General features: G+C 40.6%; 1 protein-coding gene across 1 annotated transcript; it reads left to right on the top strand.

Moving 5' to 3' along the window:
• The first annotated feature begins 14,833 nt into the window (after positions 1-14,833).
• polr1g (RNA polymerase I subunit G) lies at positions 14,834-21,218 on the top strand. Its single transcript, XM_008123306.3, has 4 exons — positions 14,834-14,947; positions 16,539-16,677; positions 17,985-18,405; positions 19,569-21,218. The coding sequence occupies exons 1-4, from the start codon at positions 14,866-14,868 to the stop codon at positions 20,310-20,312; spliced, it is 1,386 nt and encodes a 461-aa protein (XP_008121513.2). The 5' UTR covers positions 14,834-14,865; the 3' UTR covers positions 20,313-21,218.
• Positions 21,219-21,224: the final 6 nt, after the last annotated feature.

The raw sequence follows: 21,224 nt of genomic DNA, 5'->3' as shown, positions 1-21,224 counted from the left end.
AATAACAGGGACTTTTAAAAGCACATAACTTATATAGTCGAGTATAAACCGACCCGAATACAAGCCGAGGCACCTAATTCTACCACAAAAAAACTGGGAAAACATTGACTCCAGTATAAGCCGAGGGTGGTAAATTTCAGAAATAAAAATAGATACCAATAAAATTACATTAATTGAAGCATCAGTAGGATAATAATAATAATAATAATAATAATAATAATAATAATAATAATAATAATAATAATAGGAGACAGAAGGCCTGATCCTTGCAGCCCAGGATCAAACCATCAGAACAAATGCAATTCAGGCCAAGATCGAAAAATCAGCTGATGACCCAAAATGCAGACTGTGCAAGGAAACCGACGAAACCATTGATCATATCCTCAGCTGCTGTAAGAAAATTGCACAGACAGACTACAAACAGAGGCACGACTATGTGGCCCAAATGATCCACTGGAACTTATGCCTCAAGTACCACCTGCCAGCAGCAAAGAACTGGTGGGATCACAAACTGCAAAAGTATTGGAAAATGAGCACGCAAAGAAACTGTGGGATTTCCAAATCCAGACTGACAAAGTTCTGGAACACAACACACCAGACATCACAGTTGTGGAAAAGAAAAAGGTTTGGATCACTGATGTTGCCATTCCAGGTGACAGTCGCATTGACGAAAAACAACAGGAAAAACTCAGCCGCTATCAGGACCTCAAGATTGAACTGCAAAGACTCTGGCAGAAACCAGTGCAGGTGGTCCCGGTGGTGATGGGCACACTGGGTGCCGTGCCAAAAGATCTCAGCTGGCATTTGGAAACAATAGACATTGACAAAATCACGATCTGCCAACTGCAAAAGGCCACCCGACTGGGATCTGCAGCAGCATCCGAAAATACATCACACAGTCCTAGACACTTGGGAAGTGTTCGACTTGTGATTTTGTGATATGAAATCCAGCATATCTATCTTGTTTGCTGTGTCATACAATATAATAATAATAATAATAATAATAATAATAATAATAATAATAATAATAATAACAACAACAACAATAATAATAAATTATAATAAACTGAACTGTTTGTTGGAAATGAAAGCTATGGACTTGTCAACATCAGAAGAGGAATTTTCCAGGGAGATTCATTGTCCCCTCTGCTTTTCATTATTGCCATGATCCCTCTGTCAACAATCTTACAACAAATTTTGGCTAGCAAACATCTAAGAAATCTCACAAAATTTCACATCTGATGTACATGGTTGACCTGAAGCTGTATAGGAAAATGGAAACTGAAATCCAGTCTCTGACTAACACTGTCCGAATTTTTAGCACTGATATCAGCATGGTGTTTGGTTTGGACAAATGTTCGACAGTGGCATTGAAGAAGGGAAAAATCATTGAAAGCGAGGGCATAAATATTCCTAATGGCCAAACAATAAAGTGTCACCAGCCAGAGGCCTATAAATATCTGGGCATATTACAGCTGGACAACATCAAGCATGAACATGAGAAAACTGTGGTCAGCAAAGAATACAAAGAAAGGGTCAGAAAAATTCTCAAAAACAAGCTTAATGGAGGCAACACCATCAAGGCCATAAACACCTGGGCCATACCTGTCATAAGATATACTGCTGGCATCATAAACTGGACACAGGTGGAACTGGACAATTTGGACAGAAAAACAAGGAAACTCATGACCATTCATCATTCCCTGCACCCTCGCAGTGATGTTGACCGGCTATATCTGCCTAGAAGATCAGGGGGCAGAGGACTCTTACAAGTCAAACAAGCAGTCAAAGAAGAAGAACATGCCCTGGCAGAATATGTCAAGCAAAGTGAAGAACCTGCTTTGATTGAAGTCAAAAATCAGAAACTTCTCAAAGCACAGCAGACAAAAATCAGTACAAGAAAACCGCACTACAAACTAGAGCTGACAGCTGGCACAACAAAACATTGCACCACTGGTACAAGCTAGTGCATAAATAAAAACATAAGACCCTTAAAAGACATATAGTTCATCCACATTAATGTGGTTGGACACCACTTGAGCTGCCGAGCTTTATGGGAGGTGCACTTTCAAGAGCTGGTGCCTCACCAAACTACAACTCCCAGCACTTTTTTGCATTGAGCCACGGCTATTAGAAGTGGTGCCAAACTGCATTAATTCGGCCGTGTAGAAGCTCATCGGGGCGGGTTGGGTTGGGCTTCCCTTCTCAGCACGGAGCCGTCATATTTCATCCCTTCTGAGCTGTTTTTGAAGGAAATGCACTTCTAACTTGGAGCAAAGTTTTTTTGTGTGTTTTCCGGCAACATTTCCTAGATAATAAACAACATCCCTCTGACCCTGCAGCCCTTGGCCTTTGGGGATGGGAAGGGAAAGGGGCCAAAACGGGGGGCTTTCCTCCCCATTGAACTTTGCCCTATGGAAAACATAGGGTCCCTTCCAGCCCAGGTATTGGGTGCAAATCTCTGGCTCCGTTCCTATGCTACGATCCGCAAATTCCTTCATAGATGTGTTGTCAAAGGCTTTCATGGCCGGGATCACAGGGTTGTTGTGTGTTTTCCGGGCTGTCTGGCCATGTTCCAGAAGCATTCTCTCCTGACGTTTTGCCCACATCTATGGCAGGCATCCTCAAAGGTTTTGAGGTATATACCGTATATACTCAAGTATAAGCTGACCCGAATATAAGCCGAGGCACCTAATTTTACCACAAAAAACCTGGGAAAACATTGACTCCAGTATAAGCCGAGAGAGGTAAATTTCAGCAATAAAAATAGATGCCAATAAAATTACATTAATTGATGTTTTTGAATATTTACATAAAGCTCAAATTTAAGATAAGACTGTCCAACTCTGATTATTCTCCTCTTCTTCAATGTAAATGTGCTTATGTATCCTTTTAATAATAATAGAGTAAAATAATACATGTAATAATAAATAGAGTAAAATAATAAATGCAATAATAATAATAATATCAGAGTGAAATAATAAATGAAATAATAATAATAATAATAATAATAATAATAATAATAATAATAATAGAGTAAAATACAGTAGAGTCTCACTTATCCAACATAAACAGGCCGGCAGAATGTCGGATAAGCGAATATGTTAGATAATAAGGATTAAGGAAAAGTCTATTAAACATCAAATTAGGTTATGATTTTACAAATTAAGAACCGAGACATCATGTTATACAACAAATTTGACAGAAAAAGTAGTTCAATACACAGTAATGCTATGTAGTAATTACTGTATTTACAAATTTAGCACCAAAATATCATGATATATTGAAAACATTGACTACAAAAGTTGCTTGGATAATCCAGAGGCTTGGATAAGCGAGGCTTGGATAAGTGAGACTCTACTGTAAATGTAATAGTAGCAACAATAGAGGAAAATAATAAATGTAATAATACCAACAATAATAGAGAAAAAATACATGTACCATATATTCTCAAGTATAAGCTGACCCAAATATAAGCCAACCAGGATAAGTAAGGGAGGGAGGGAGGGAGGAAGGAAAGAAGGAAGGAAAAAGGAAGGAAGAAAAAAGGAAGGAAGGAAGGAAGGAAGGAAGGAAGGAAGGAAGGAAGGAAGGAAGGAAGGAAGGAAGGAAGGAAGGAAGGAGAAAAGGTATAGAAGGAAGGAAGGAAGGAAGAAAGGAAGAAAGAAAGAAAGAAAGAAAGAAAGAAAGAAAGAAAGAAAGAAAGAAAGAAAGAAAGAAAGAAAGAAAGAAAGAAAGGGCAAAAAAGGAAGTGAAAGGATGGGAAGAGAAAGGTACTAAGGAAAGAAAGAAAAAGAAGGAGAGAGAAAAGGAAGGAAGGAAGGAAGGAAGGAAGGAAGGAAGGAAGGAAGGAAGGAAGGAAGGAAGGAAAAAAGGAAGGAAGGAAGGAAGGAAGGAAGGAAGGAAGGAAGGAAGGAAGGAAGGAAGGAAGGAAGGAAAAAAGGAAGGAAGGAAGGAAGGAAGGAAGGAAGGAAGGAAGGAAGGAAGGAAGGAAGGAGCGAGCAAGAAGGGAAGAAAAATGAAGGGGAAATGGATCAAAGAAAAGAGGGAAGAGAGAAACAAAGGAGAGAGAACAAGAAGGAAGAAAAGAAGGAAGGAAGGAAGGAAGGAAGGAAGGAAGGAAGGAAGGAAGGAAGGAAGGAAGGAAGGAAGGAAAAAAGGAAGGAAGGAAGGAAGGAAGGAAGGAAGGAAGGAAGGAAGGAAGGAAGGAAGGAAGGAAGGAAAAAAGGAAGGAAGGAAGGAAGGAAGGAAGGAAGGAAGGAAGGAAGGAAGGAAGGAAGGAAGGAAGGAAAAAAGGAAGGAAGGAAGGAAGGAAGGAAGGAAGGAAGGAAGGAAGGAAGGAAGGAAGGAAGGAAGGAAGGAAGGAAAAAAGGAAGGAAGGAAGGAAGGAAGGAAGGAAGGAAGGAAGGAAGGAAGGAAGGAAGGAAGGAAGGAGCGAGCAAGAAGGGAAGAAAAATGAAGGGGAAATGGATCAAAGAAAAGAGGGAAGAGAGAAACAAAGGAGAGAGAACAAGAAGGAAGAAAAGAAGGAAGGAAGGAAGGAAGGAAGGAAGGAAGGAAGGAAGGAAGGAGCGAGCAAGAAGGGAAGAAAAATGAAGGGGAAATGGATCAAAGAAAAGAGGGAAGAGAGAAACAAAGGAGAGAGAACAAGAAGGAAGAAAAGAAGGAAGGAAGGAAGGAAGGAAGGAAGGAAGGAAGGAAGGAAGGAAGGAAGGAAGGAAGGAGAAGGTTTATGGGGTAAACAAAGGAAGAAAGAGCCACAAAGAAAATGCCAAGCCAGGCAAAGTCAGGTTTATATGCGAGTTCTTCTTTTGCTTATGATCCCTCCAGGCCAGATCTGTCCACACCAGCCCTGCGAGGCGGTCCATCCTGCCAAAGGGTTATTCTGAGCCCTGTCCTTCCTCGTCCAGAAGTCACCAGGATGTGACATTTCCAAACAGGAGAGAGCAAGCGGCCGGCCGGCCTTGAGGACTGAAATAAAACCCTTCTTGGCCAAAGAGGGGAAAAGATGGACAGACAGGCGGATGGACAGCTAGGAAATGCCGCCCGCCTCACAGGGACGTCGTTTGGACCCCGTCATGGCAGCGGATGGGACAGAAGGGTGGGGTGGCCTTTGGGGTCACCCTCCTGTCTCCTGAGAGATTCCCACCAGTCAATTCAATGATATGGAAGCCACCCCATCATCTCAAAAGATGCTTCTGCCTCGAAGGAAGGGAGTTAATTCCTTCCCTTGATTGCAAAGCAGACTCTTAAGCATTGGATGCAAAGCTCCAAGAAGATTTTGAGGGGAGAAAGGAGTACCGTACATACTTGAATATAAGCCGACCCAAATATAAGCCAAGGCACCTCATTTTGCCACAAAAAAACTGGGGAAACATTGACTCCAGTATAAGCCGAGGTGAATTTCAGAAATAAAAATAGATACCAATAAAATGACATTAATTGAGGCATCAGTAGGTTAAATGTTTTTGAATATTTACTGTGCTGGTACGGCTGTACCAGAAGCTCCGACTTTATTTTCTTGCTGCTAATGTTTGCAGTCATAGCACAGGCTGCCTGTCAATCATTATTAAGTTTGGTTCCGACCCTTGTTCAGGGCTCTGGGAGGGAAGGAGCCATTTTTAAGTCAGTCTCACTTAAGGAAGCTAAGCTATAGGACGTAGACCAGCTCGTCCCGTAGAAAAGCTTCATATCTCATTAACATCCGGGGATATAGAACATCCGAGAAAACAGAAATGGAAATTCCAGGGGAAAAGGTCCCAAAAGCTCTGGCTGAGAGCTTACAGCCTCTCAGCCTCACAGCTCCGGAGGGAAACAGCCCTAAAGTTTCCAAAGAAATCTCGGAGAGAGAACAGCACCACAGATCCACGGAACCCCAGATGAAACATCTGCAAGCCTTGGTTGGTAGGTCCACTCGATACCCGGATGCATTTGGAATCAGTAGTGGGTCCCACATCAGCTAGGCCTATTTGATAGACAGCCTGGGAGAGGTTATAAGGGGTTTTTCCTCTTACAGAGAAAGTACAGTTATCCAAAGCCGATTGCCCGTCCCCTGGGGACAAGATTGAAAAGCCAACAGTTTATTAAGGAAACTTTGAAGTGTTATTTGACTCCTTGAAGATTTATTATTTGTTCATCAATAAAGACTTTGTTATTTCATTAAAAACTCAAAGGACTATCCTTTTCAGGGAAATCCTCAAGAACCTCTCTTTCAAGGCTCATTGGCTTCCCGCTGGGTATAAAGTATACGTCCTATACAAAGACAATAGTTACAAGCCCAGCACGTGACAGAACATTTACACAAAGCTCAAATTTAAGATCAAATCATTATTCTCATCTTCTTCAATGTAAATGTGCTTATGTATCCTTTTAATAATAATAATAGAGTAAAATAATACATGTAAGAATAATAATAATAAATACAGGAAAATAATGCAAGTAATAATAAATAGAGCAGTGACGGCCAACCTATGACACGTGTGTCAGCACTGACACGCCTGGCCATTTTTGCTGACACTCTGCCGCATGCAGATTGATTGGATGACTATGTCTTTTGTGGCCAAATTTGGTGTGATTTGGTCCAGTGGTTTTGTTGTTTACTCCATGGGAATTATGCACATTACACACACACACACACACACACACACACACACATATAAATATATAAAATAAATCTATTATTCTATTATTATTGTAGTATATTATCATATTATTACTATTATATTATTATTATATTATTCATTATTCATGACTACATTTAAACTACAATAGAGATAAATCAGTGTGGAAATTGCAAGAGGTACCATAGATTGTTGTACATGGAAATAATGGTACAGTAGAGTCTCACTTATCCAAGCCTCGCTTATCCAAGTTTCTGGATTATCCAAGCCATTTTTGTAGTCAGTGTTTTCAATATATCGTGATATTTTGGTGCTAAATTCGTAAATACAGTAATTACAACATAACATTACTGCGTATTGAACTGCTTTTTCTGTCAAATTTGTTGGAAAACATGATGTTTTGGTGCTTAATTTGTAAAATCATAACCTAATTTGATGTTTAATAGGCGTTTCCTTAATCCCTCCTTATTATCCAAGATATTCGCTTATCCAAGCGACTGCCGGCCTGTTTAGCTTGGATAAGTGACACTCTACTGTACACACATACATATCATTCTGTTATTCTATTATTATTGTAGTATATTATCATATTATTACTATTATATTATTATTATATTATTCATTATTCATGACTACATTGAAACTAGAATAGAGAGAAATCAGCGTGGAAATTGCAAGAGGTACCATCGATTGTTGTCCATGGAAATAATGGTAGTAAATAGTTTTTGATTTATTAAATACAGTTATATATTACAATTATATATTTTTGTTATTTAAACTATATATATTGTGAAATTATGTTTTTTCTCTCGAAGTGACACACCACCCAAGTCATGCTAGGTTTTTTTGGTGAATTTTGACACACCAAGCGCAAAAGGTTGCCCATCATTGAAATAGAGTAAAATAATGAATGCAATAATAATAATAATAAGATCGCCAATCAGAAATCTGCCACATACATAGGTGCATACCCACAAACATGCCCACATACAAACACTGACTTTTATTATATAGATAGATAGATAGAGAGATGGGGATGGTGGGTGTGTGTCCTCGGCTGAACCCGGAGCCCAAGGGATGCTGGGTTCTTCCTCCGGGCCGGCCTCTCACGCCATTGAAGGCTCCTGTCTCGAAATAGAGCCCAAGCCGGGTTCCTGTTTCCTTTTGTTTTGCTCCCGGTTCCCAGGCCAAGTGAAGAGGTTTGGGGCAGAGAAGAAGGAGGCTGGGGATAAAGCACGGAATAAAGCACCCTTGAGCCGGAGCAAGAGGGCGGAAAAGCTGGAATATTCCATGCAAAACCGGCCAGGATCCCAATGCCTTGGCTTCCAACAACGTCGCTCCATTTGTTGCAGCAACACATTCATTTTAAACTGTGGAACAAATTATTATTATTATTATTATTATTATTATTATTGACGCAACAACATCGTATGACACAGCAAACAAGATAGATATGCTGGATTTCGTATCACAAAATCACAAGTCGAACACTTCCCAAGTGTCTAGGACTGTGTGAAACTCCTCAAAGCACATCAGACAAAGAATCAGTACAAGAAAACTGCACTACAAACTAGAGCTGACAGCTGGCACAACAATTATTACTATTATATTATTATTGTATGACACAGCAAACAAGATAGATATGCTGGATTTCGTATCACAAAATCACAAGTCGAACACTTCCCAAGTGTTTAGGACTGTGTGAAACTCCTCAAAGCACATCAGACAAAGAATCAGTACAAGAAAACTGCACTACAAACTAGAGCTGACAGCTGGCACAACAATTATTACTATTATATTATTATTATTGTATGACACAGCAAACAAGATAGATATGCTGGATTTCGTATCACAAAATCACAAGTCAAACACTTCCCAAGTGTCTAGGACTGTTGTTGTTGTTGTTGTTATTATTATTATTATTATTATTATTATTATTGACACAACAACATTGTATGACACAGCAAACAAGATAGATATGCTGGATTTCGTATCACAAAATCACAAGTCGAACGCTTCCCAAGTGTCTAGGACTGTTGTTGTTGTTGTTATTATTATTATTATTATTGACACAACAACATTGTATGACACAGCAAACAAGATAGATATGCTGGATTTCGTATCACAAAATCACAAGTCGAACACTTCCCAAGTGTCTAGGACTGTGTGATGTATTTTTGGATGATGCGTGCAGATCCCAGTCGGGTGGCCTTTTGCAGTTGGCAGATCATGATTTTGTCAATGTCTATTGTTTCCAAATGCTGGCTGAGATCTTTTGGCACGGCACCCAGTGTGCCGATCACCACCGGGACCACCTGCACTGGTTTCTGCCAGAGTCTATTATTATTATTATTATTATTATTTGGAAGAAGGAGGCTCAACTGGATGGCCTTTGAGGTCTCTTCCAACCTCAGGATTACAGTAGAGTCCCACTTATCCAACACTCGCTTATCCAAGCCTCTGGATAATCCAAGCCATTTTTGTAGTCAGTGTTTTCAATATATCGTGATATCGTAAATACAATAATTACAACATAGCATTACTGCGTATTGAACTACTTTTTCTGTCAAATTTGTTGTATAACATGAAGTTTTGGTGCTTAATTTGAAAAATCATAACCTAATTTGATGTTTAATGTTTGATGCGTGCAGATCCCAGTAGGGTGGCCTTTTGCAGTTGGCAGATCGTGATTTTGTCAATGTCTATTGTTTCCAAATGCCGGCTGAGATCTTTTGGCACGGCACCCAATGTGCCCATCACCACCGGGACCACCTGCACTGGTTTCTGCCAGAGTCTTTGAAGTTCAATCTTGAGGTCCTGAGAGCGGCTGAGTTTTTCCTGTTGTTTTTCGTCAATGCGACTGTCACCTGGGATGGCGACATCAATTATTATTATTTATTCATTTCTATCCCGCTTTTCTCCCGTGGGTGGGATTTAAAGTGGCGTTCTGCATATAAAATTCATATAAATACACTGAACAGCAATACATAATCAATTAAAACATCATATCCCGATGCTGTTTGATGCCCCTTGGAAGTGCCATGGCTCAATGCAATGGAAATCCGGGAGTTGTGGTTTTTACTAAGGATGCATCTATGTTGTAAAATGAAAGAGATTTGGGGAAAGCACGGAATAAAGCACCATTGCTCTTAAGATGCCCTTAAGAGGGCCGAAAAGTCGGAATTTTCCATGCAAAATCAACTGGGATCCAGTGTCTTGGTTTCCAGCAACACATTTGTTCTCCACTGTGGAACGCATGCCCTTTGAATGGCCATGGCTCAAAACAATGCGATTCTGGGAGTTGTAGTTTTGCAAGGCTTTACATCTCTCGTTTGCATTCTTGAGTGCATCTACACTGTGGAATGGATTAAGTGTGACGCCCCTTTGAATGACTATTGCCCCAGAGTATGGGATTCTGGGAGCTGTATTTTTACGAGGCCTCAAGCTCTACATCTCTATCCCATTTGCATTCTTGAGTGCATCTGTACTGTCAAACGAATGCAGTTTGACAGTTCTTTGAATGGCTATGACCCTAGAGCAGGGGTCCCTAAACTAAGGCCCGGGGGCCGGATGCGGCCCTCCGAGGTCATTTACCTGGCCCCCGCCCTCAATTTTATAATATAACATATTGTATATACATATAATAATAATAATAATAATAATAATAATAATAATAATAATAATAATAATAATAAAACTTTATTTATACCCCGCCACCATCTCCCCAACGGGGACTCGGGGCGGCTTACATGGGGCCATGCCCAGAACAGTACAATATAGCAAAATATAAAACAACATATCATAATACAATTAAACAATACAATAAATAATCATGTACAATGCAACAACATATATATATATATATATATATATATATATATATATATATATATATAACAGGGCGGGCCGCATGAGACACTTAGTTAAAACTTGGGGTGAGAAAAGGATAAGAATACAATCACAAGAATACAATAATATCATTGATAATAATATTATAATGTAACACAATATACACTAATAATAATACCATATAATAATAATATTAATTATATATTCTATATTACATATAATATTACTAATAATATTACAGTATAGTGGTATAGTTCAATATAGTAATATATAATGCTAATATTGTGCTATGCTAATAATATAATATATTTTATGTACATATAATTTGTAAGCCACCCTGAGTCCCCTTTGGGGTGAGAAGGGTGTGATACAAATGTAGTAAATAAATGCAGTAAATAAATAAATAATAAATAAATACATTTTAGACTTAGGCTCGGCCAAAGTCTGAAATGACTTGAAGGCACACAGCAACAACAACAACAACCCTAATTAACTTGACTATCTCATTGGCCAGAAGCAGGGCCACACTTCCCATTGAAATCCTGATAAATGTATGTTGGTTAAAATTGTTTTTATTTTTAAATATTGTATTGTTCTTTCATTGTTCTTCTTGTTGTTGTTTTTGCACTACAAATAAGACATGTGCAGTATGCATCGGAATTTGTATGTTTTTTTTCCAAATGATAATCCGGCCCCTCAACAGTCTAAAGGATTGTGGACCGGCCCTCGGCTTAAAAAGTTTGAGGACCCCTGACGTAGAGTATGGGATTCCAAGGCTCCAGAGTATGTGATCTCGGGAGATGCAGTTTTGCAAGGTTTCATTCTCTACATCTCTCTCCGGTTTGCATTCTTGAGTGCACCTGCACTGTGGAACGAATGCCGTTTGACACCCCTTTGAACATCCATGGCTCGATGCAATCCTGGGAGTTGTAGTTTTGCAAGGCCTCCAGCTCGACATCTCTCCCCGTTTTGCATTCTTGAGTGCATCTGCAATGTGGAATGAATGCGGTTTGATGCCAACCGTAGACAGCTATGGCTCAATGCAATGGAATGCTGGGAGTTGTGGTTTTGCAAAGCCTTGAGTCGACATCTCTCCCCGTTTTGTATTCTCGAGTGCATCTGCAATGTGGAATGAATGCGGTTTGATGCCAACCTTAGACAGCTATGGCTCAATGCAATGGAATGCTGGGAGTTGTAGTTTTGCAAGGCCTTGAGCTCAACATCTCTCCCCGTTTTGCATTCTTGAGTGCATCTGCAATGTGGAATGAATGCGGTTTGATGCCAACCTTAGACAGCTATGGCTCAATGCAATGGAATGCTGGGAGTTGTAGTTTTGCAAAGCCTTGAACTCGACATCTCTTCCCGTTTCAAGTGCATCTGCAATGTTGAATGAATGCAGTTTGATTCCCATTTCCTGCCTGGCCGAAGGGGGTTGGACTAGATGCCCTTTGGGGATAATTTCCAACTCTAGTGAAGTATAGACTGCCTGCAAATCTTGCAAAAACCGGACTGAATGCATCCGACCAGGAACTCTTCCTTTGCCCTTGGGAATCTATGTATTTCCCGGCCAAAGCAAACAGCGTGGTTTCTTGACGCTGCAGCAAAGAGATGCAACGCAAACATTGCACAAGCCAAAGCCAATTCGAGACGCCAGAGATAATATTTTTCTTATGAGAGAACGATTAGATCCGGCCAAAGCGGAGCATTGTCTGCAGTAAATGGAGCTGGAATTGTCCGTAGAATATAAATAGTCCATCGAAGGGTGAATCAGGCCAAAGGGCCGGTCTGGATCCTGTGTCCAACCACACCGAGAGGTCAGAAGCAGGACAATATTTTTAAGAACATATAATCTATATATATAAAAGAGTGATGGCATCACGGCGACCAACAAAACAACAAAACTACAGGCCTCCCAACCTCGAAATTTGACGACACAACCCATCATCCACGGCTCTAGGTTGATACAACAAAAAGAAAAGAAAAATAAAGTCCTAATTAGAGAGAGAGGAATAATTGCTTTTATCCAATTGCTGCCAGTTAGAAGGCTAAGCTCCTCCAACTTGGTCTCCTAGCAACCCAATAAAAAATAATAAAAAATACTAAAAAATAATTAAAATTGCTAAAAAAATTAATACAATAAAATACTATAATAACAGAAAATAACTAAAAATAATACAAATATAATAAATAAAAAGATAACTTACAATAAAATTAATTAAAAAATACAAATAACGTCAAATAAAAATTACACAACAATTTTTAACCAATACCACCACCACTTTGCAACAGCAACGCGTGGCCGGGCACAGCTAGCTACATAAAAGGGAAAACAAAAGGCAAATTGGTGCGTTAGGCATCGCCGCTTGCTTGACTTCCCTCAAATTAGACAATTACCGTATATACTCGAGTCTAAGCCGACCCAAATATAAGCTGAGGCACCTAATTTTATCATAAAAACTGAGAAAACTTATTGACTCGAGTATAAGACGAGGGTGGGAAATGCAGCAGCTACGGGTCAAATTCAAAAATAAAAATAGATATTAATAAAATTGCATTATTTGAGGCACCAGTAGGTTAAATGTTTTTGAACCTATATACAGTAGAGTCTCACTTATCCAACGTAAACGGGCTGGCAGATGTTGGATAAGCGAATATGTTGGATAATAAGGAGAGATTAAGAAAAAGCCTATTAAACATCAAATTAGGTTATGATTTTACAAATTAAGCACCAAAACATCATGTTATACAACAAATTTGACAGAACAAGTAGTTCAATACACAGTAATGCTATGTAGTAATTACTGTATTTACGAATTTAGCACCAAAATATCACGATATATTGAAAACATTGACTACAAAAAAGCGTTGGATAATCCAGAACATTGGATAAGCGAGTGTTGGATAAGTGAGACTCTACTGTATTAAAAAAAATTGCATTATTTGAGGCCTCAGTAGGTTAAATGTTTTTGAATATTTATATAAAACTGTACAGTAGAGTCTCACTTATCCAACATAAACGGGCCAGCAGAATGTTGGATAAGCGAATATGTTGGATAATAAGGAGGGATCAAGGAAAAGTCTATTAAACCTAAAATTAGGTTATGATTTTACAAATTATGCTATTTCTTAGGGGAAAAAAACCTCTGTCTTTGCTTTCGTTTTTTATGAATGCTCCCATTAAAAAATGCACGAGGATGTGGGTGAACTACAATTCTCAAAAATCTTGGGTCAACCCTCCCAAAATTCCCCCAGTATTCACAGTTGGCCATGTTGGGTCTGTGTACCAAATGTGGTCCAGATCCATCATCTGCTGGGTTCAGAGTTCGCTGGATAAAGGTCCAGATTTGACGTTGGCTGAGTTCAGTGTTTTCTGAATACGGGTGAACTATAACTCCAAGAGAAAAAGGTTAATCGCCCCCAAAGTCCACCAGTATTTCCAGTTGGCCATGTTGAATTTATGTGCCAAGTTTGGTCCAGATCCGTCATTGGTGGGATTCAGAGGGCTCATGGAATACAGGTGAACTATATATCCCAATCCCTACAACTCCTATAAATCATGGTGAATTCTCTGCAAACCTCTCCAGTATGTTCAGTTGCTGATCAATTCCTCTGATTGCTGTGTGCCATTGGAAAGAATAGGAAAGGGTTAAGGGAGAGGTAGTGGGCGAGGTTATGCAAATGGCGAGAGAAAGGAACACTGGGATGTGCTCGCTGTAACCTGCAATGTCCTGGGAGAGCACTGGGACCAATAGCCTGTTTGTGGAAGCTAGAGGCTGTCTGTGTTAACAGACACCTGTGCCACATACACACATACAGATTTTAGCTTTTATTATGTCGATGTGCATGTTGTTGATATATTGATAGTTGCAGTGATTGGCAGGAAAGATATTCCAATCCAAGATATCATTTTGCAGTGCAATCAATCCTGTCGTAACAGCAACCTCTAGTGGCCAGATGCAGAATTGCAAGCCTTTTCTGAATGCAAGTTTGGGCAAAGACACAGAGAGATTTGCATAGAGAGACTGCATTTCCCAGAATCCCCCAGGCTCACCCTTTAGCAGAGAAGACCATGTCGAACTACAACTCCCATCGTTCCATAGAGATAGGTAGTCAAACTGCAGAGTTGGCATTCTAAGCATTTATCTCACTATTTTCTCCTTTTCCTAATTATTAAGACAAATATAATAATATTTAAACCAGTCTGGAGTCTAATTGAGAAGGAAAACAATTTATCCAAGCTAGGCTGACAAAGAGAAGAAAAAAGAGTTTTGGGTCCGCTTCCCCTTTAAGAGCAGAGACTCTACCAACACGATCCATGGAGGGGTGGAGAAAAAGCTTAAGCCGCTAGAGCGCATGCGCACAAGACTTTTTCAGGAGGCTCCTCCCCTTTTCAAGAATGGAACCGCCCACCCAACCCGGAAGTGGCTTCAGTTCATGGGCTCCACGTGGGAGAGAAGGCAGGATGGGAAGCCCGGAAGGTAAGCTTAAAGGGCAAGGACGACCAATCCCATCATCCCCAGACACTTGAGAGGATGATGGGACTTACAGTCGGCAAATCTTTTCTGGGTTTTTTTCTTACGCAAGGAAAATTCAGAAGTTTTTATTATTATTATTGTATCAGTTTCTTCCACAGGACTATCATGCCCATCATCCCCAGACACTTGAAAGGATGATGGGACTTACAGTCCGCAAATCTTTTCTGGTTTTTTTTTCTTAAGCAAGGAAAATTCAGAAGTTTTTATTATTATTATTATTATTGTATCAGTTTCTTCCTCAGGACTATCATCCCCATCATCCCCAGACACTTGAAAGGATGATGGGACTTATAGTCTGCAAATCTTTTCTGGGTTTTTTTCTTAAGCAAGGAAAATTCAGAAGTTTTTTATTATTATTATTGTATCAGTTTCTTCCTCTGAAATTGAGCTTGGTATTATTATTATTATTATTATTATTATTATTATTATTGGTATTCATTACAGTCTCCCATCCAAGGACTAGCCAAAGCTAGCCCTGCTTAGTTTTCAAAATTAGATGAGGTTTTATTATCCCTTTCTTATTTCTTTCCTTAGGATCTTCATAAAAGTAGAAATAATAATAATTAGAAATACAGTAGAGTCTCACTTATTCAAGACTCGCGTATCCAAGGTTCTGGATTATCCAAGGCATTTTTGTAGTCAATGTTTTCAATATATCATGATATTTTGGTGCTAAATTTGTAAATACAGTAATTACTACATAGCATTACTGCGTATTGAACTACTTTTTCTGTCAACATCATAATAAAAACAATTTAAACAGGCCATAATTAAAAAAAACATCATTAAAAACCCCAAATAATTAACATTCATCACATGCTAGTAAACAGTCCAATAGGACATGAATGGGCAACAAAAATAAAAGTGTCTATATCAGATTGGACGTACATGAAACAGAATTGAACCCAAACAGCACTAAAAATTCAGTTCAAATCCATCAAGACATATTCAGAGTTAAAAACCAGAACATTCCCTGACTAGGTTTTTAAGTGGCTTAAATGGACTTTTATTTTTAATACTGTTCTATTTCATTTTGTTTTAATGTTTGCATGTTTGTATATTTAAAATCGGAGGCCCTCGGTGGCGCAGCGGGTTAAACCGCTGAGCTGCTGAACTTGCTGATCGTAAGGTTGGCGGTTTGAATCCGGGGAACATCAGGAAGAACTTCCTCACTGTGAGGGCTGTTCAGCAGTGGAACTCTCTGCCACGGATGTGGTTGAGGATCCTTTTTTGGATGGCCATCTGTCGGGGGTGCTTTGAATATCATTTTCCTGCTTCTTGGCAGGGGTTTGGATTGGATGGCCCATGAGGTCTCTTCCAACTCTATGATTCTAAGTTTATTAAACTGCAAAAGCTTTGTTGTTGCAGGAGGGACATCTTACTACAGCACATTTTGCTCTAGTTTTTCAGTGAATCATCATCAAATCTCAACCTCTGCAACCTAGTTTGTGGCAGCCACAAAAATGAGTAGAACGACGACTTCCAAAGTTTATTTCTACAGTTTATTTCTCACCCCTTTCTCTTTTCGCTGCAGCGCTACCCCGTTTCAAGTGTCCGCCAGACTTTGTTGCCAGCTGCTTTGCTCCCGGACCCCCGTTCTCCCTTGAGATACTGGAAGACCCGTCCAAGGAACTCCTTCTGATCCGAGCCCCGGCCAACTTCAGCCCAGAAAGGTATGGGAAATGCGCATGAGTGTGCAAAAGGGCACATGCTTGTGAGGCTGCCTTGTGTAAGAGACAAAGCCAAGGCCATCCTAAGCAGCAAAACAAGCACTATTTGGGAAGCTCACACTTCCCTATGCTATCCAAAGTCATATACATGGCTAGAGCAGGCATGGGTAGACTTCGGCCCTCCAGGTGTTTTGGACTTCAACTCCCACAATTCCTAACATCTGACTTAACATCCCTCCCCAGCCAGTTTTAAGCATAAATGTTGAACTCATCTCTGCCCTGTGTATTTTATAGAAATACGTTTTAAATATGTATCTTTTCTAGAATTACATTTTAATAGGTGTGTTTATAGAATGTTTACAACATTTGTGTGTTTTGACTGTATTGTGACCTGCCTCGAGCCATGAAGAGAGGCGGATAAGAAATAAAACTATTATTATATTATTATTTTATTATGACACAGCAAACAAGATAGATATGCTGGATTTCATATCACAAAATCACAAGTCGAACACTTCCCAAGTGTCTAGGACTGTGTGATGCATTATTATTATTATTATTATTATTATTATTATTATTATTATTATTATTATTATGACACAGCAAACAAGATAGATATGCTGGATTTCGTATCACAAAATCCCAAGTCGAACACTTCCCAAGTGTCTAGGACTGTGTGATGTATTTTCGGATGATGCGCGCAGATCCCAGCAGGGTGGCCTTTTGCAGTTGGCAGATCGTAATTTTGTCAATATCTATTGTTTCCAAATGCCGGCTGAGATCTTTTGGCACGGCACCCATCACCACTGGGACCACCTGCACTGGTTTCTGCCAGAGTCTTTGAAGTTCAATCTTGAGGTCCTGATAGCGGCTGAGTTTTTCCTGTTGTTTTTCGTCAATGCGACTGTCACCTGGGATGGCAACATCAATGATCCAAACCTTTTTCCTTTCCACAACTGTGATGTCTGGTGTGTTGTGTTCCAGAACTTTGTCAGTCTGGATTCGGAAGTCCCACAGTATCTTTGCGTGCTCATTTTCCAATACTTTTGCAGGTTTGTGATCCCACCAGTTCTTTGCTGCTAGGAGGTGGTAATTGAGGCATATTATTATTATTATTATTATTATTATTACTATTACTATTTTAGTCAGCTACGTATTCACCACCAAGACACTGTACTTGGAAGGCCATCATACTCAGACGAGGAATAGCCTAAATGTTATATATTATTATTTATTATTTATTTCCATCATTTCTATCCCATATATATCCTGTCCTGTTGACACTGCTTCTTCTTCTTCCTTCTTCCCAGCTTTGAAGGGCAGGCGCTGCCTCTCTCGGGCAGCCACACGGTCAAGCTGCCCCAGTCCAATGGGGCCCAGAAGATCTTTGGCATTCAGGCCGCTCTGGGGCCACCGTCCAGCTCTGCCCGCTTGCTGGTCCCCTCGGGCCGCGGCCAGGACCGCCTCTCTTGCGCGCCGCCCTTCGGGGGGTCCTTGACCGTCGTGGAGCGGCATGGCGACCCCGGCACAAACACGATCTTCTTCCCGGCGGCCGGACAAGCAGCCCCGCAGGTCCCGGAAGGCCTCAAGCAGCGCTTCATGCCATTCGGGGGGCAGAGGAAGAGACCCGCCTTGGGGGATGCCGCAGGGGGGCCTCCGCGGAAGAAGCCGCAGAAGAAGGGCAAGCGCCGGTTGCATCTCACGGAGTACATGTGGGGACCCCAGGAAGAGGTAAACACAGACCCCAAAACACCTTGGGAGGAATAGAGCAAGCACTATTATCGACCTTCCCTTAGGCAAAGGAAGCGAGGAATAACGTTATTAGTCTTATTCTTACCATCGACCCATTCTTTGGCAAGAAGCAAGAACTATTATTATTATTATTATTATTATTATTTTATGACACAGCAAACAAGATAGACATGCTGGACTTCATATCACAAAATCACAAGTCGAACACTTCCCAAGTGTCTAGGACTGTGTGATGTATTTTCGGATGATGCATGCAGATCCCAGTAGGGTGGCCTTTTGCAGTTGGCAGATTGTGATTTTGTCAATGTCTATTGTTTCCAAATGCCGGCTGAGATCTTTTGGCACGGCACCCAGTGTGCCCATCACCACCAGGACCACCCGCACTGGTTTCTGCCAGAGTCTTTGAAGTCCAATCTTGAGGTCCTGATAGCGGCTGAGTTTTTCCTGTTGTTTTTCTTCAATGCGACTGTCACCTGAGATGGCGACATCTGCATTTTGGGTCATCAGCTGATTTTTCGATCTTGACCTTGATTGCCTTTGTTCTGATGTCTTGCTCCTGGGCTGCAAGGATCAGGCCTTCTGTCTCCTTCTTCAGGGTCCCATTCGTGAGCCAGAGCCAGGTCTTCTCCTTATTAGCTTTTCCTTCAATTTTGTCAAGGAACTTTCCATGCAATGTTTTGTTGTGCCAGCTGTCATAATAATAATAATAATAATAATAATAATAATAATTACTCTGTTAGGCAAGGAGCAATGAGTAATAAAATGATTATCATCATTGTTATTATCATCATAATTGACCCCCTCTTAAGCAAGAAGAGGCTAGTATTATTATTATCATCATTATTATTATTGACTTGCAGTTTCCCAAGTCGCTCTTGACACGAAAAAATCCTGTTTTAATTTTTGCATATTTTGCATATTTTAAAATGGTATGCTAATATTTTTATTTGTTAAGCCACTTTCGAGTCTCCTGCAAACAACAGTGGTGAGGGGAAACAAAAAGGCTTTAAACTGACAAAGAAAACCGGTGACATTATAGCCTCCAGTTTCCCAAAGAATATAGATTTCCTATTACAGTTGCAGTTTTTTTTTCATTTACCAAAGATAAACTAAACAGAACTTTTTCTGTCTCAAAACAAAAGGTGTCTGCAGTGGAAGCGAACGGAAAGGAGTCTCCGCAAGAGCTGAATAGCAGCGCCCTGGCTCCCTCGCAAGAAACTTCGCTCTCGGCAGACTATCCAAACCACAGAAGAAAGAAGAAGAAGAAGAAAGTGAAGGAGGAGGCGACGGAGACTTTCCTAACAGAGGCTGACTCCATAACCCATCACTCTCAATCTGAGACGCATTCGGACTCCCTAACCCAGCAGCCTGCGTTGGAATTGAGCCTTGAGACCTCTTTGGGAGGAAACGGCGACGTCGAGGAAGAGAAGAAGAAGAAAAAGAAGAAGAAGAAGGAAAAGGAAGCCGCTGTCGAGGAGGAACCAATGGACATAAAGGAAGAACCTGGGCTGGAAAGTTCATGGGAAGGCTTAGTAAAAGCCTCTGGACATAAGAAAAAGAAGAAAAAGAAGGAAAAGGTGGAGGAAGAGGTGCTGCCAAAGCAAGGAAACGGAAGCATTTTGGAGACGGGGTCTATCAAGGAGGAGCCGATAGAGTTGGCCACCGGTTCTGCAAACGAGGAGCCGTTGGAACCAAACGTTCCCATCCACAAGAAGAAGAAAAAGAAGAAGGCGAAAGAAGAAGAAGAAGAAGGGACAAAACAGTCGGAAAGAACCGTGTTAAAGGAAGAGACGCAAAGCTTGGAAGAGCCGGAGCACAACGTGGAAACGCCGAGCCAAAAGCACAAGAAGAAGAAGAAGAAGGAGCACAAGATGGAAGAGGCCTAAAGGGACTGCGTTTCCCAGAAATTATCTGGAGCATAACACGAGGGTTGAATGAAAAGTAATGCCTCCACCTTCGTGATGGCAGTCCTGGTCTGCGGCAGGGACTGGCTTGTTCAGGAGACTCTCTACATTTAGTTCCATTTGGCGGGAAGCCTTAGCATTGAACGGTTGTGTTGTTAAAGTGCAAAGTATGGAACCTTGCACAGACGGTCGGTCAATGAGACTTAGGAAATATCTGACTTGCGTGACGAACAAAGAGTTGGACATCCTGTTGCAACAACTGCCGAGTTTCACAAGCGAAAGGTTGGCCGATTGATTCAGGACGATTGTCGTATCACTCAGGGAAATTTCAAGCATCATCGGCATTTCGCAAGAATGTGTGGTCACATTAATGCTTTGCCTGGCAATCGGAAGATCCAACTCTTTGTCACGCAAGTCAGATGTTCCCACCACAACATCTTGAAACTTACTCACCCAACGACACACAAGACTCACACGAACACAATCACCATAAACAGCTTGCATTCTCTGAGGAATCTCCTTTTGGGTGACAACTTCTGCTGTCAAGAATTCAGTGACAACTTCTGCTGTCAAGAAATATTAATCCAACCATTATCTTCAATCCATTTGTGTTTTAGAATGCAGAACACACTCTGTATTATTTTTAGTCCACATAAAAGGTTTCCATTGTTTTTTGCTGTTTCTGCCACTTGGATTTCTGTAAAATTAAAGCTAATTGTGTAAAAGATGGAACTTGGGATTCGCAAAGACGGGACCCATCATAATCCCATAGCAATCCTCATCCATCCTTTTCCTATCCGCAACCTCTTTAGCAGAATCGGGAACTTGGAAAAGTTGGAAAAGGAGGAGGCCTTGCACCTCGTTGCTTATAAAAACACAATAATCAAACTCCCG

Source organism: Anolis carolinensis, unplaced genomic scaffold (assembly GCF_035594765.1).
Source record: "Anolis carolinensis isolate JA03-04 unplaced genomic scaffold, rAnoCar3.1.pri scaffold_10, whole genome shotgun sequence".
In the NCBI taxonomy this organism is placed as follows: Eukaryota; Metazoa; Chordata; class Lepidosauria; order Squamata; family Dactyloidae; genus Anolis; species Anolis carolinensis.
This window is presented reverse-complemented; position numbering and strand designations above follow the sequence as displayed.

Bases quoted from the DNA above. Each gene is read 5' to 3' on its own strand.
- polr1g (XM_008123306.3), top strand. From the start codon at position 14,866: ATGGAACCGCCCACCCAACCCGGAAGTGGCTTCAGTTCATGGGCTCCA. The intron at 14,948-16,538 runs GTAAGCTTAAAG...TTTTCGCTGCAG, and splicing joins CAGGATGGGAAGCCCGGAAG to CGCTACCCCGTTTCAAGTGT. The intron at 16,678-17,984 runs GTATGGGAAATG...CCTTCTTCCCAG, and splicing joins GCCAACTTCAGCCCAGAAAG to CTTTGAAGGGCAGGCGCTGC.